General features: G+C 43.6%; 1 protein-coding gene across 1 annotated transcript in view; it reads left to right on the top strand.

Annotated features, from left to right (window-relative positions):
• The window catches only part of WNT4 (Wnt family member 4), a 58,514-nt gene extending 42,987 nt beyond the window's left edge, over positions 1-15,527 (top strand). The window contains exons 3-5 of the mRNA XM_018568982.1: positions 11,122-11,253; positions 14,123-14,265; positions 14,943-15,527. Coding sequence (XP_018424484.1) covers positions 11,122-11,253; positions 14,123-14,265; positions 14,943-15,410 — 743 coding nt within the window. The 3' untranslated portion in view covers positions 15,411-15,527. The remainder of the gene's footprint in view (positions 1-11,121; positions 11,254-14,122; positions 14,266-14,942) is intronic.

Consider the following 15,527-nt stretch of genomic DNA (forward strand, 5'->3'; position numbering starts at 1 on the left):
AGAGAGGGGGGGGGGGGGGGAGGGACGGGGTCCTTGCAACGCCCATGCCTCTTCCTGGTGATGTTGACACTGCTCAATGGCTGTCAGAAGAATCTATCAGAGGGTACCCACAGAGTCTTCAATGGACCCTCAAGTTTTCCTGTGGGAGCGTCTTGTCAGAACACGAACGAGTATTAGAAGAGTCAATGCTGATTGTCATATGACATCAGAATTATTTAAGTAAAAGAGGGTTAACTTTTTTTTTTAATTTGTTTTAAAGCTGAGCTCTGGTTAGGCCTTTTAAATAACTTTTTGGTGGTCGCCCAGAATAGTAGGGGTTAAATGTAAGTTCAGCTTTAACCTCCCTGGCGGTATGATTATTTTGATTTTCGTAATTTTTTCGTCGCGATTTTTTTTCGGATTTTTTCGTTATTTTATTTCTTCGTTTTTTCCGGGTTTTTTTTTTCGAATTTCCCGCCGGTTCCGCCCCCATGTGACGCGCCAGCTCGCAAGGGACGGAACCCGGAAGACAGATGCCAGCGCCGGCCAGAGGACACCGCACGGCTGGAGGGACAAGGTAAGTAAATAATGTGGGATATTCCCGAGTGTAGCTCAGGGTATGGAAAAGTAACCCCGAGCTACACTCGGGAATACCGCCAAGGAGGTTAAAGGAGAACTATGGGGTTAGGGCTTTTCCCCATAGTTCTCCTTAGGGTAACGGGAGGGCACAAACTAGCATCCTCCCGTCACCCAAAGCTAAGTATACCGCGAGGTACAGCTCGCGGTATACTGAGACGCCGCAGCCGGAACGGATCCCGACAGTTCTGTCTGGATCCACCTAGCTGCGTGAGTGACAGCTGGCTCTGCTGTACCCGCCCCCTCCCCCGTCCGTTCCGCCAGTCAGTGCTGTAGGATCGGACAGGGGAGGGGGGGGATCCCTGCAGGGAGCCGTGAGTCACAGTCACGGCTCTCTGCACGGATAGATCGAGAAGTGAGCGAGCGCCTGTATGTGTTCGCTCACTTCCCGATCTACTGAGCCAACCTGTGACAGTTTCATTGTCACGGGTCGGCTCAGATTATGAGGCTGAGTGAAAATCAATGATGGTATGCAACAAGCAGAAACACATAACATCTGTGGCATATTCCTTTTTAGCTATTTCGAGCAATCAGATTGGAGGATGAGGAACAGTAATAGGTTGCCATGGGATACTACACTTTGCACCTTGTTCTTTGTGCTGTTACCTTCGCCTGCCGTCCAGAGCTGCAGCAACACTGTCATCTAGAGCAGTGGTTCTCAACCCGTGTAACCTCGGGACCCACATGTTTCCTTGGTCATTAAGGCGTGACCCAAAAATGATTTAATTTCTGAAACATTTAAAAGATCTAGAGGCTATGTCCAGATACAGCTCAAAAGAGGAGCAAAAGCAGATATTTCCAAATGATACCGAATGCACATTAAAAAAACCAACAACAACATGCATATTCCTGGCTGAGACAACATTTAAAGGCAGATTTACAAACTGGCCAATGATGGGTTTTGTTAGCTAATTTTCCACCATCAGATGCCTTACAGAAGTATCGCCACATGTATGAAGACATTTCATTGTTTCGCCTTTTTAAATTGGGAATCATTCATAATGTCCTAACCGCTCAACCATCACCTTCTCAAACAATTCATCCCCACACAGCTACCTCCTCATGTATCACTTGCCCCTCCCTTTTAGATTGTAAGCCCTCAGGGGCAGGGCCCTCCTTACCATCTTGTCTTGTATTGTATTGTGATTGTAATGTCTTCCTTATATTGTCTGCGCTATATAAATCCTGTATAATAATAATATTAATGATTAATCATTGGTTCCAGAGGAGGATACATCATGCTCGCACTTTGGCACACACAATCAACGCACTGCAAATGAGGAATTTAAGCTGGCCATACACTTGTATGTTTTTCACGTTTAGCCCCGGGGGGCTTAACAAGAAAAAAATGCTTGATTCCCCCATCCACGCACTGCCTGGCTATTGTATTCTGACAGCCAATTCCCACAGAATACCCGAACAGGGGACTGCATCTGATTAGTAGCAGTCACTGGTCATCAATTTTCTACCCAGCTCCTTTGCCAAAAGGGTGCCTAGAGGGCCACCCACAGCTTGAATTTCAGCAGGACTCCAAAATGTAATCAATTGTCAAATCAAAACTAAATTAATGGCCAGCTTTAAGCAGAGTTTATATCCGCAGAGTTTCTATGGTCAGATGAAAAAAGTGCAACAGATTCCTCCATCTATGCTAAACTGTGTGGATGGAAGAATCTCCCACTGGGCCAAGCTTCAGTATCTTGCTAATCTATAAATGTATGGCCAGCTTTAGACTAATCTCCACATTTGCATCTGCCAATATTGGTCAGCACCCGCTGATGGGGAACTTTTATAAATACAACAGAAGAAGTGGCATAAAATAAATGAAATGTAGATTGTACAGTAGCAGCTGCAATGGTCTCAATAGTCACCACTAACTGTCACACAGTAAAATAAACCACATAAGAGACTCCTGAACTGGTCAACTTGCCAAACTTCACTTTGAGGAGATACAGTATCTAGTGTGATATATTGTTTTATATTTGTTATTTTTTCCTGTTACCTCAATCATCTCCACTGGCAAGCTCAGGAGTCTCTTATGTGGTTTATTTATCTTTATAAATACAGTGAGGAACACGAGGCAGTGAGGTCCAGTTGTCTGGATTTAACTTCATTGGAAGGAAGCAATATGGATGCAAATGTGAAAGCTGCCATTACTGACCTCCTCCTGCAAATGCTGGATGCCTGGCTGTCAAGCTGGTCCATTGGCTTTAATGGTTTCAAAAGTTGTTCACTTGGAATAAGTGCCAGACCTTTCTGCATATCAGAACTTTTGACTTTTCTTACATAATACTTGTTTTGGGGCAGTGATTCAGTTATGAAGAGGCAGCCAATAAACATTTCGTTCAAGGTGATTTCATGACACTTTGTTAGCAAAGCATGCTGTGCTTTCTGTGCGGAAAGACCAGCACTGTCTTCTACTTTTTGTCTGTCTCTCTCTTACTGTACATTTCAATGGAATGGGGGTCCTTCGTCATACTTAATACAGTAAAGTAGTGTTAAACTCTCAACTTTTTCTTAATAATGAATCCAAAACAAACATATATACGTTGCCCATATGTACATGTTTGAATTTACTAAGACTGGGACAGACTAAATCTGGAGCAGCTGGGCATGGCAACCAATCAGCTTCTAGCTTTCATTTTCAAAGTGTAACTGAACAAGCTGAGGACCGGTTCACACCATAAACATTGCGTTCCAGAGCGGTCAGTCTCTAGAACGCACTATATTGTATTCTGGCTTGCTTCCTGCGTTCAGGGGCGGGAGGGGTCGTGGCGGGGCATTGAAGTCAATGGCACCGCAGCCATGCCCCCCGCCTGCAGTTTGCGATCTGCAAAAATGCTGCAATTTTTGCAGATCGCATTGGACCGGAAAGCAGGCACTGATGTGCCATGTGTTCTTGTGCGGGTGATCACACTGTGGGCGGGGAGCGTTGCTGCGGTGCCACTGCCTTCAATGCACCGCCACGCCCCTGAATGCAGAAACCCGGCCGAAATGCGATACACTGTGTTCCAGAGGCTGACCACTCTGGAACGCACTGTTTATGGTGTGAACTGGCCCTGAAGATAGAAGCTGATTGGTTACTATGCACAGCTGCTTCAGTTTTAGTAACTTCCCCTTGTGGAGTTGCCTCCTCCTCTTACCCCCCTCCCTTTTGCTGACTGGACAGTAAAGGAGCAGCTCTCTCTTGTAAGCAGCAGAGCCCTAATTCGTCTGCTGGCCCTCCTTCTCCCACTCTGTGCCCTGCTGTGCAAGGGACCACAGGCAGCCAATATAAAAACAAATTCAGGTACTTACATCAGCTGCATGTAGAAACACATCCTGCAATTTCATGAAAACACATCTGCATTAAATAGCATTTAAGAAATTAGCATGATGTTAAAAATGACAAGTTTATCTCACCGGCCAATCAATCAGTCAACTTTGCTCTATGCAAAATGTGCAAATGCGGTCTGATATTTCAAGGACCACAAAGCTCCCCCATAGTTACAGCAGATGTGTTTGTATAAATAGAGCCTTTGAACAGTACTTGTCATTGTGGGTCAGAAGGAGCTCATTTTTGCTCAGTTTTGCTTTCCAAGTTGGCAAACTGCAAGTCAGGTTTGCGGTGAAAAACTGTAGGGCAAATCCCAGCAGCTCTTGAAACGTTGTGTCGAAGTCTTTGCCTTGCCTCATTGTCTGACATTGGTTGTTTTCTCGGGGGGCTGTGCGAGAAAAGAAGGGAAGAGATTTGTGGTAGGTGAGATTCCATGCTGGAAATACCAGCAGCGCTCGCATATAAGTCGTCTCTTCTTCAGGCAACCACAGCGCGAGAAGACCCACGCGAGCTTGCTGTTAACCTCAGCTGACTTGGAAAGGATTCAGTCCCCGCAATAACTCAACCTCGGCCTTCAGCTTGGCAAGCTCCTTCTAATAGGTCAGATTATTTGCAGGGTGGACTAGCCACCAGTTAGCGACGACCACCAAAGTAGTCCCACTTATGTAGGCAAGCTCTATTCATGGCGGAGGTGAGACAGCATTCTGGGTTTCTCACTTACCAGAAGTTGATAAAACATTCCGTCTTCCTAAATAAACCGAGGCAGGATATGTGGTGTATTTGTTAATGCGGTTATTTAATGATCCCTGAGCAAGAAGGGAGATTTTGTGCTCCTGATTCCTGTGCCGTGTACTTTGCACTTGTTTATATGTAACGATTAAAGGATGGATTCACCCAAAGCTGAAAATCTGGCCTTAGGTGAGATTGGGTGTGCTAAAGCACATATCCGTCTTTCAGGAAGGTCACAAATTCCATAAGGAAAAAATGTAATGTGAAAAGTGATCTTAACAGGTTCTCCTGTTGTATGATAACTAATTATATAATGGCAGTCTTTTCAGAAGCGGCTTGTCTTCATAAGTATTTAAAGCACATATACACCCTAACAATGAACTTCTCTTATTTGATCCCCTTTGGGCTGCTAAATATACAATTGAAAATGTTATGTAATATATGTTTTATAAGTGCAAAAAATACCCAATAATCCTGCCAGAAATCTTGTGAGCTGACAACTATGGAGTTGAGGAGAAGGGAGGAGATGAGATGTGGTAATTGAGAGGAGTAGCGTGGAGGAGATTAGGAGAGGTTATTGAGAGGAGGAAGGTTGAGGAGATGATGACGGGTTATTGAGAGGAGGAGGGTTGAGGAGATGATGACGGGTTATTGAGAGGAGGAGGGTTGAGGAGATGAGGAGGGGTTATTGAGAGGAGTAGGGGTTATTGAGAGGAGGAGGGTTGAGGAGATGAGGAGGGGTTATTGAGAGGAGGAGGGTTGAGGAGATGAGGAGGAGTTATTTTGAGAGGAGGACAGTTGAAGAGATGAGGGGTTATTGAGAGAAGGAGGGTTGAGGAGACGAGGAGGGGTTTTGAGAGAAGGAGGGTTGAGGAGATGAGGAGGGGTTATTGAGAGAAGGAGGGTTGAGGAGATGAGGAGGGGTTATTGAGAGGAGGGTTGAGGAGATGAGAAGGGGTTATTGAGAGGAGGAGGGTTGAGGAGATGAGGAGGGTTGAGGAGACGAGGAGGGTTGAGGAGATGAGGAGGGTTGAGGAGACGAGGAGGGTTGAGGAGATGAGGAGGGGTTATTGAGAGGTGGAGGGGATGAGGTGGGTTATTGAGAGGAGGAGGGTGAAGGGGATGAGGAGGGGTTATGGAAATGAGGGGGAGATAAAGAGGGGTTATGGAGATGAGGAGGTGGAGGATATAAGGAGGGATTATGCAGAGTTGGAGGCGTTATGGAGAGGAGAGGAGGAGGAGATAAGGAGGGAGGGGAGGGGATGTACATTGTAATCCATCAGAAATAACATAGGCAGGGCTGACACCACGTGCTTACATTTTTAAAGTTCTGTTATCATGTTGAAGAGGAACTTAGGAGCACGCTATGTTTCTGGCACATCAACAGTTATTTTTCTGTTCTTGCAGTGTAGCATTTATTTCAGGAATGTACTCAATATGGTGTTTATTTTGCCTTGACATATGCTTTACGTATATATCTAGTTATTTTTTCTTTTGGATAGAATATAGAATGTTTAGCATCCCTGGTTTTTTCAGCTCCTGTCTTGAAGACACAACAGGAAGTAAGGGGAAATCTCTGCAAACCTTTAGAAAACAGGGGGAACCTCAGAAAACTGTAATTGGAACAGGTGTCTTTATTGGAGGATTTCCCCCTCACCTCCCATTCTGGTAACAGCTGTAAAGTTTTGGGCCTTCCGCTATGTTTTGTTCTAGTGACAAACAGGGAGGGCAAATGTTCCCAGTGGGGGAACGCAGACAACATCCAAAAACCTGACAGGGGTTTCAACACTTCCCCCGCTCTATCCAAAATTTTGCCTTTAAGTACACTTTAAAGCGACTCTGTTGCCAAATGATAAAATTAACTAGAGCCTGCCTGTGAAAGAAGAAAACGTATCTGTTCAGTTGGTGGTGACTCCAGTCATTATGTGTAAAAGAATAGGGAACTGCATTCAATGGAGTCTTATATGATATCTCACTGGAGTTTAACATTAAAATAAATAGGTAAGGATAGAAGCCACTGTGATGGAACTGCCACTGCTGTTTTTTGGTGTTGCATCTTCCAGGGCCCAGTGCTTTCCATTTCAATATCAAGGCATCAAGGAAGCTCCCATGGTTGTAAAATGGAAAGTTCTGAGTAGATGTCATGGAATGAGGTCACCTTTTGCCTCAGTAGAACTCAACAGCACGCCTATCATGCACCCAACAATGCACACATGCCTTTAGGTTACCTGCTCATTTCCTAGATGATCATGATGTAATGCGTGCCAAGACTCGCTGTGTCACCTGGGAGTACAAGAACAAAAACGAAAATTGAGTGCGACCCAGTCGCTTGCATGCCTTGTTTGACTTTTATAATACACAAATAGTAAAATCTTTGGAGTGCTATTTACAACTGCAGCCGACAATGATAGATGAAAAGAGCAAACATCTAAATTATAAGGAAAGCTTTTCTGTGGAGTAGACATAATAAATATTTGGAGAAGGATGCCACAAGGGTAAACTAGGACAGCTGTTAAGATTTTTCTAACGCAAGAAGCTCACTATCGGACAGGAATATGCTCTGGTTTAAAGGGAAATGATCACACATTTAAAGTAGAGAATACCTGGCAATCATTTCATGTGATATTTACATGCCATATTTTTATGATCATATTTCTTTCATGGGTGCGCCCTCTGCTGGTTGTTTGTGAAAGAAGGCAGTGAGCATCCATTAAGGGAGCCTCGGTCTCATCTAAAGTCCCAATACCGAAAGTATTTAAAGCACATATACACCCTAACAATGAACTTCTCTTATTTGATCCCCTTTGGGCTGCTAAATATACAATTGAAAATGTTATGTAATATATGTTTTATAAGTGCAAAAAATACCCAATAATCCTGCCAGAAATCTTGTGAGCTGACAACTATGGAGTTGAGGAGAAGGGAGGAGATGAGATGTGGTAATTGAGAGGAGTAGCGTGGAGGAGATTAGGAGAGGTTATTGAGAGGAGGAAGGTTGAGGAGATGATGACGGGTTATTGAGAGGAGGAGGGTTGAGGAGATGATGACGGGTTATTGAGAGGAGGAGGGTTGAGGAGATGAGGAGGGGTTATTGAGAGGAGTAGGGGTTATTGAGAGGAGGAGGGTTGAGGAGATGAGGAGGGGTTATTGAGAGGAGGAGGGTTGAGGAGATGAGGAGGAGTTATTTTGAGAGGAGGACAGTTGAAGAGATGAGGGGTTATTGAGAGAAGGAGGGTTGAGGAGACGAGGAGGGGTTTTGAGAGAAGGAGGGTTGAGGAGATGAGGAGGGGTTATTGAGAGAAGGAGGGTTGAGGAGATGAGGAGGGGTTATTGAGAGGAGGGTTGAGGAGATGAGAAGGGGTTATTGAGAGGAGGAGGGTTGAGGAGATGAGGAGGGTTGAGGAGACGAGGAGGGTTGAGGAGATGAGGAGGGTTGAGGAGACGAGGAGGGTTGAGGAGATGAGGAGGGGTTATTGAGAGGTGGAGGGGATGAGGTGGGTTATTGAGAGGAGGAGGGTGAAGGGGATGAGGAGGGGTTATGGAAATGAGGGGGAGATAAAGAGGGGTTATGGAGATGAGGAGGTGGAGGATATAAGGAGGGATTATGCAGAGTTGGAGGCGTTATGGAGAGGAGAGGAGGAGGAGATAAGGAGGGAGGGGAGGGGATGTACATTGTAATCCATCAGAAATAACATAGGCAGGGCTGACACCACGTGCTTACATTTTTAAAGTTCTGTTATCATGTTGAAGAGGAACTTAGGAGCACGCTATGTTTCTGGCACATCAACAGTTATTTTTCTGTTCTTGCAGTGTAGCATTTATTTCAGGAATGTACTCAATATGGTGTTTATTTTGCCTTGACATATGCTTTACGTATATATCTAGTTATTTTTTCTTTTGGATAGAATATAGAATGTTTAGCATCCCTGGTTTTTTCAGCTCCTGTCTTGAAGACACAACAGGAAGTAAGGGGAAATCTCTGCAAACCTTTAGAAAACAGGGGGAACCTCAGAAAACTGTAATTGGAACAGGTGTCTTTATTGGAGGATTTCCCCCTCACCTCCCATTCTGGTAACAGCTGTAAAGTTTTGGGCCTTCCGCTATGTTTTGTTCTAGTGACAAACAGGGAGGGCAAATGTTCCCAGTGGGGGAACGCAGACAACATCCAAAAACCTGACAGGGGTTTCAACACTTCCCCCGCTCTATCCAAAATTTTGCCTTTAAGTACACTTTAAAGCGACTCTGTTGCCAAATGATAAAATTAACTAGAGCCTGCCTGTGAAAGAAGAAAACGTATCTGTTCAGTTGGTGGTGACTCCAGTCATTATGTGTAAAAGAATAGGGAACTGCATTCAATGGAGTCTTATATGATATCTCACTGGAGTTTAACATTAAAATAAATAGGTAAGGATAGAAGCCACTGTGATGGAACTGCCACTGCTGTTTTTTGGTGTTGCATCTTCCAGGGCCCAGTGCTTTCCATTTCAATATCAAGGCATCAAGGAAGCTCCCATGGTTGTAAAATGGAAAGTTCTGAGTAGATGTCATGGAATGAGGTCACCTTTTGCCTCAGTAGAACTCAACAGCACGCCTATCATGCACCCAACAATGCACACATGCCTTTAGGTTACCTGCTCATTTCCTAGATGATCATGATGTAATGCGTGCCAAGACTCGCTGTGTCACCTGGGAGTACAAGAACAAAAACGAAAATTGAGTGCGACCCAGTCGCTTGCATGCCTTGTTTGACTTTTATAATACACAAATAGTAAAATCTTTGGAGTGCTATTTACAACTGCAGCCGACAATGATAGATGAAAAGAGCAAACATCTAAATTATAAGGAAAGCTTTTCTGTGGAGTAGACATAATAAATATTTGGAGAAGGATGCCACAAGGGTAAACTAGGACAGCTGTTAAGATTTTTCTAACGCAAGAAGCTCACTATCGGACAGGAATATGCTCTGGTTTAAAGGGAAATGATCACACATTTAAAGTAGAGAATACCTGGCAATCATTTCATGTGATATTTACATGCCATATTTTTATGATCATATTTCTTTCATGGGTGCGCCCTCTGCTGGTTGTTTGTGAAAGAAGGCAGTGAGCATCCATTAAGGGAGCCTCGGTCTCATCTAAAGTCCCAATACCGGCCTTCCTTACAGAACCTCGTTACCAGTAACAAAAGACAAATCGCAAGAACTGTTGCAAATGCCCGCACCTGGGTTGTGTTTCCTGATGTTCTATCAAAGTTCTATCTAAGTCTGATGAAGGGGACCCTGCGAGGCCCCGAAAGCGCTTGCCAATGAGATACAGCTATTGGCAATAAAATATTTTGCTTTTTCAACTTATGGTGTGCTGGTGACATTTTTCTACTATCAAAGTTTGTGATTACGTTGGAATGTGTGACCGGTGACGTGGTCACACATTTTAACGTAATCCTGCCCAGTTTTACAGCAGTGAAATGTGTGACCGCCCATTAGGTCAAGCATTCCAACTTTTGTCAGCTGTTCCAGGGCAGATCGGCTCACTGTGCATGTGCAGGAGAATCAATCTGCATTACCCCATCTGCCTGGAACATCTGGTCGGTCCTCAAATGTCACTTCTATCCGACTCTGTGAGTGCGATCTCACATTCCACCATACACACACAGTCGGATATAAGTGACATTTGAGGACTGACCAAATGTTCCAGGCAAACGAGGTAATGCAGTTTGATTCTCCTGCACATGCACAGTGAGCCAAGCTGCCCTGGAACCGCTGACAAAGTGTTGGAATGCTTGACCCAATGGGCGGTCACACATTCCACCACTGTAAAACTTGGCGGGATTATGTTAAAATGTGTGACCATGTCACCGGTCACACATTCCAACGTAGTCACAAACACCGGCACTAGATGCCTATAAACCAACAGGCACCCAAGCTTTGCTACGTTTAATAAAGGCAACGTATAGCTCCCATGTGTCTCTCCCATGTGCGGGGGAGGCCCTGTTGCAAGGGTACGTTTTTTGCTTGCTTGGAGTCCTGCTTTAAAGTCTGAGTTTTTAACTGGGAGTGATAAAAAATATTACCTGTCTTGAATGTCATAAGCATTGGGTAAGCCACATTCTCTATTATTTTATGCAATATTATATCAACAACATATCGCTGCAGCTAATGTACCATTATAAGGGGTCTCCTGAGACCTGAAAATTATTTTCAAGGGTTCCCCCAGGTTTAGGAAAGCTTTTGCATGGTAATACTAAGGTAACAATTACCACACCCTGTGCCAATATTTTGCAATGTTTATTCATATGCATTGACCCTCATAGAGAACCCTTGTACCCTTATGGTTGTGCTGTCATACCAGATTTCACCAGCTGGTGTTACTCTGGCTAAGTTCAGTACATACATTTCTATATCTCCTTAGAAAATTAGGGTGATGAAATGGAAGTCCTCTCAACATGCCCTTCTCTTTGTGTTGCAGGCACCAGGGAAGCAGCGTTCGTGTACGCAATATCATCAGCGGGGGTCGCCTTCGCAGTCACCAGGGCGTGTAGCAGTGGAGATCTAGAAAAATGTGGCTGCGATCGGACGGTACACGGTGTGAGTCCTCAAGGTCAGTAGAACCAATTTAGATTTTTTTATCACAAATATATATTTTTGGTTTATTACATGAAAAGCCTTTAACATGAACTGTACATGCATTTTTGCTTACATAGTTACATAGTATTTGAGGTTGAATAAAGACATTAGTCCATCAAGTCCAACCTATTAGGATCTCATTCTAGGAGTACCTGTACCCCTGTATATTACGGTCCCTTAAGAAATCGTCCAAAAGTTTCTTGAACAATTCCACATTCTTTGCTGAAATCACTGTCTGTGGCAGTGAGTTCCAGACCCTAACTGATCTTACTGTGAAGAACCCCCTTCGCCCCTTGTGCTGGAATTTTTTTTCCACCAATTTTAGGTGGTGGCCTCTAGTTTTTGTAATGGAGTTAATTTTAAACAGTTTATCGCTAATGTTGCTACATTGCCCTCTCTTCCAGCTATTCCTATCTGTGCTTCTTAGAAAAATTAAAGGACCAGTCCACCTGGAAGTAATATTTTAGATATAGGTGGACAGTGGTGGCATGTGTCAGCCCCTGGCTTCTTAAATGCCTTGAATACTTCAACAGAGCAGGTACCTTTTGGGAGATTTAGTTCGTTGTCTGTTGCCCTAGTCTAGTTCATCATTTTTTTATTGAGTTCGGCTTTATAAGCAGATTCTGCATTCCCTCAGCTGGTTTGGCATTTAAATTTCATTTTTCATTTTCCTTGAATAAGCTATTATTGGCATCGGCTTGGAAAACCCTGCTTTGTTTTTGGTTTACTAGACGATCCACAGTGGGCAGGGCTAATAATTATCTAACTCATTCATTACTCTACAATATATTAACCAAAAGACCCCGAGGTAATTACGGTCAGGAAGTTGCATAATAGCTTTTAGAGAAGCAGCCAGGTGGAGGCCGGAGCCAGCAGTCTGTGACAGACATCGATGTGAGTCAAGTATAATGTACGGTAGTAGTACTGTAAGGATCTGAGCAATCATCCTGCTATTATTTGATTTTGAAGTTGGCACTCCTCACATCCGAAGCTGGAAGACAGTATTTTTAAAGGTTTACTTCATCCAAAATTCAAGCCTTGCGATGCATACGGAGAACATCAGTTTTTTTTTTCGTTTAGACATTGCATTGTTGCATCAGTCCCCTCTCTTCCTTTTCTCTTTAATCTGGTGATCCTGGATAACATTTGCTGGTGATGATGATGGAACACCCTCCTTATTATCTCTCACTCACAGAAAGCATAATGTAAAGTAATTGCACTAAAATGTTTCTCACATTTACCACTTAAGTCAACCTTGAAAGCGTGAACGTGGTTGGTGATGCAGAAAGAGGGAAACATGGACTCCAGGAAATGTACTCCTACTGCCATTCCTTACTGACCCTCTGTGGAGTTGAAAACTTGATTAAAAGAGCTCCCTGTAAATCAAGTGATCAATACTTACTTGTTCCACCAATCTCCTCTGTGGTAAAGAAGAAAGCTTGTTGAATGATCTTCAACGTCTGGCGCACTTGTATGTGTATGGGTCGTCTGCACACCCTTGTACAGTGTGATTTCTCCTGCTGTAGTGAAGTGAGGTAGGTGTCAGCGGAGGGACCCACAGAATGTAGCAGGAGGTGGCTCTAGGAGTAGAGGAATAAACTGCAATAGCATATTACATGCTCTGGCAGGCTACCACCAGGGTCCCCTGAAGCCACTTCTCTCGCTTGTAGTGTGGGGGGTATGTGGGGTGTCAGTTCAAGGGAATTGTTTATAGAAATCCTCAACTTGAGTTTTAATCTATAAAATATGTACAGGAAGAAGGATCCAGGAGAGTAGCAACTGCTGCAGGGCATGTGGCACTTGATGAGCCTAGCCCAGACCCTTACTTGAAGGGAATGTATAGTATATACAATCCCTAAAATTATGTTTCTTTTTTTTTAGTCAGTGTTATTGGTTATCCACCTCCACAAAGTCTGCGCCAGTCACTTGCGCTCCTTCCCTCCCTGCCATGATGCAGCTCTTTGTGTTTGTTAGACACATACCTATCAGTCTCCTTTTTCCAACTTTCTCGTTATTGGTTATCAGCATTTTTTATTTAAGCTTCCAGCCAACAAGTGGACCTCTAGACTTCTTTCACATATCCACATTATCCTTAACTGAAAAACAAATGTACAGAGCTCAGTAGCTCAGAATTAAATTTACCGGTTCTCACTGCGATGCTCTAAAAATAAAGTGCTGCATGCCGTCCTTTTTTTAAGCGCACACTACCGCAACACACCTATGGTGTAAGCTGCACAAGTAACATGTAGTAGTGATTAATAATGCACTGCATGATCATGAGCTATGAATTGCTTTTACAGGCTACTTGTGTAGCTTACAACATAGGCAGTAAATTCATTTTCTTGATAGGAATTACTTTCGTTCACTTTCTGAACAGGAAGTAAGAGACAATCTCCCCAGCAGGTTCACAGCAGCAAAAAACAAAAAAGGGGTTCTAACTCCACCTCACTTCAGACAAAAGGGTTTGACTGGGGTTCTGCTTTATCTGGCCATTGCCTTTCCCTCTGAATGTAAGCAGGCACAATCTTATGAGAAAGCTTGGTTGGGTTTCTTGGCGATTTTCTTGGTTTATTTCCCACCAAGGGCACTTCCTGTATGGCGTATTTATATGTTTGTATGGGTTTTTTTGTGGCTAAACGAACTTCAACTTAAACAATTACAACTGTTAAACATGAAATGGAGATTTTTTTGGATTTAGATCTCTGGTTTAAAAACTGGAGTAAAACAAAACAAGGGTATGGACTGTAGCCACCATTTAGATGTTCCATTCTAATAGCGTATGAATGTTGTATGTATTTGTCACACCAGCAAGAGCTCTGACATTTTCCCCAATAATCCTTTAGGGTTCCAGTGGTCTGGCTGTTCAGATAACATTGCATATGGAGTAGCTTTCTCACAGTCTTTCGTTGATGTAAGAGAGCGGGGTAAAGGGGCTTCATCAAGTCGAGCTCTCATGAATCTCCACAACAACGAGGCAGGACGAAAGGTAAGCAGCTCTCTTTTAGTTATCGGCTTTGCTATCATAAAAAGTAAAGTGTGTGTCCACTCAAAACATTTTTTTCTAGTTTTGTCAAAAGCGGGGAAGGATTAGAATCAGTCACGTTTTTAGTGCTTTCCAGAGCTCAGTTAAAGGGGCATAGGGTTTATCAGACAGAAAGGCGGGGTATGATGGGAAGGAAGACTTTATACAGACTTCATTGACTGCTTGCTTATTTTTGAGCAGTGAAATTTCTCTGTAAGCTGAGCAATCACCCCATATTTTAAGGTTTTCCACACCAGTCTACTGAGAACTGTGGCTAATATCCCAAAAATCTAAGTATCCCCTGGGTTTATGATATGACAGAAGCAGAGCTTGTCTCCACACATGCCACAGAAGTTAATCGTCGTGGAGAAACATGCTGCAGGTGTTTTGAGGTCGTCATTGAACCTGGAGGGCAATGCTGGAGTGTGTAGATGGTGAATTGTGCTATACTAACCTTTTAGTTTTTAGAGAACACAAAGGAGCAGAAGTGACCAAAACAAAGAAAAAAATAAAACTAGAGTTATGCTTGCATCACACTTAACTTCACAGCTTAGGTCCACTTTAAGAAGAAACACCAAATATATATGAAATAAGTGATAAAGTCAAGGATATCCTCTAATATGCTATTTCTTTTCCATTAGGCCATCCTCAACAACATGCGAGTGGAATGTAAGTGCCATGGGGTCTCCGGATCCTGCGAAGTAAAGACCTGCTGGAAAGCAATGCCTCCGTTTCGTAAAGTCGGCAATGTCTTGAAGGAAAAATTTGATGGAGCTACTGAAGTGGAGCAGAAAAAAATTGGCACGACCAAAGTCTTAGTGCCTAAAAATTCTCAGTTCAAGCCACACACGGATGAAGACCTGGTATATCTAGACTCCAGCCCAGACTTCTGCGACCACGACTTAAAGAACGGCGTTTTGGGAACTACGGGCCGGCAGTGCAACAAGACTTCCAAGGCCATCGATGGCTGTGAGCTTATGTGCTGCGGTCGGGGCTTTCACACAGAAGAAGTCGAAATAGTAGAAAGATGCAGCTGTAAGTTCCATTGGTGCTGCTTTGTCAAATGTAAACAGTGCCACAAAGTGGTAGAAATGCACACATGTCGGTGATCTCTACAAATCAACCACCAGAATGGACAACGTGGACCTCGCCGAACCATTCCTTCCACCACAGCTGGTGAAACTCCATTGACTGCAAAAAAATTAAGGAGGGACAGATTTTTTTTT

Source organism: Nanorana parkeri, unplaced genomic scaffold (genome assembly GCF_000935625.1).
Source record: "Nanorana parkeri isolate BGI_ZX_2015 unplaced genomic scaffold, ASM93562v1 scaffold1270, whole genome shotgun sequence".
NCBI lineage: Eukaryota > Metazoa > Chordata > Amphibia > Anura > Dicroglossidae > Nanorana > Nanorana parkeri.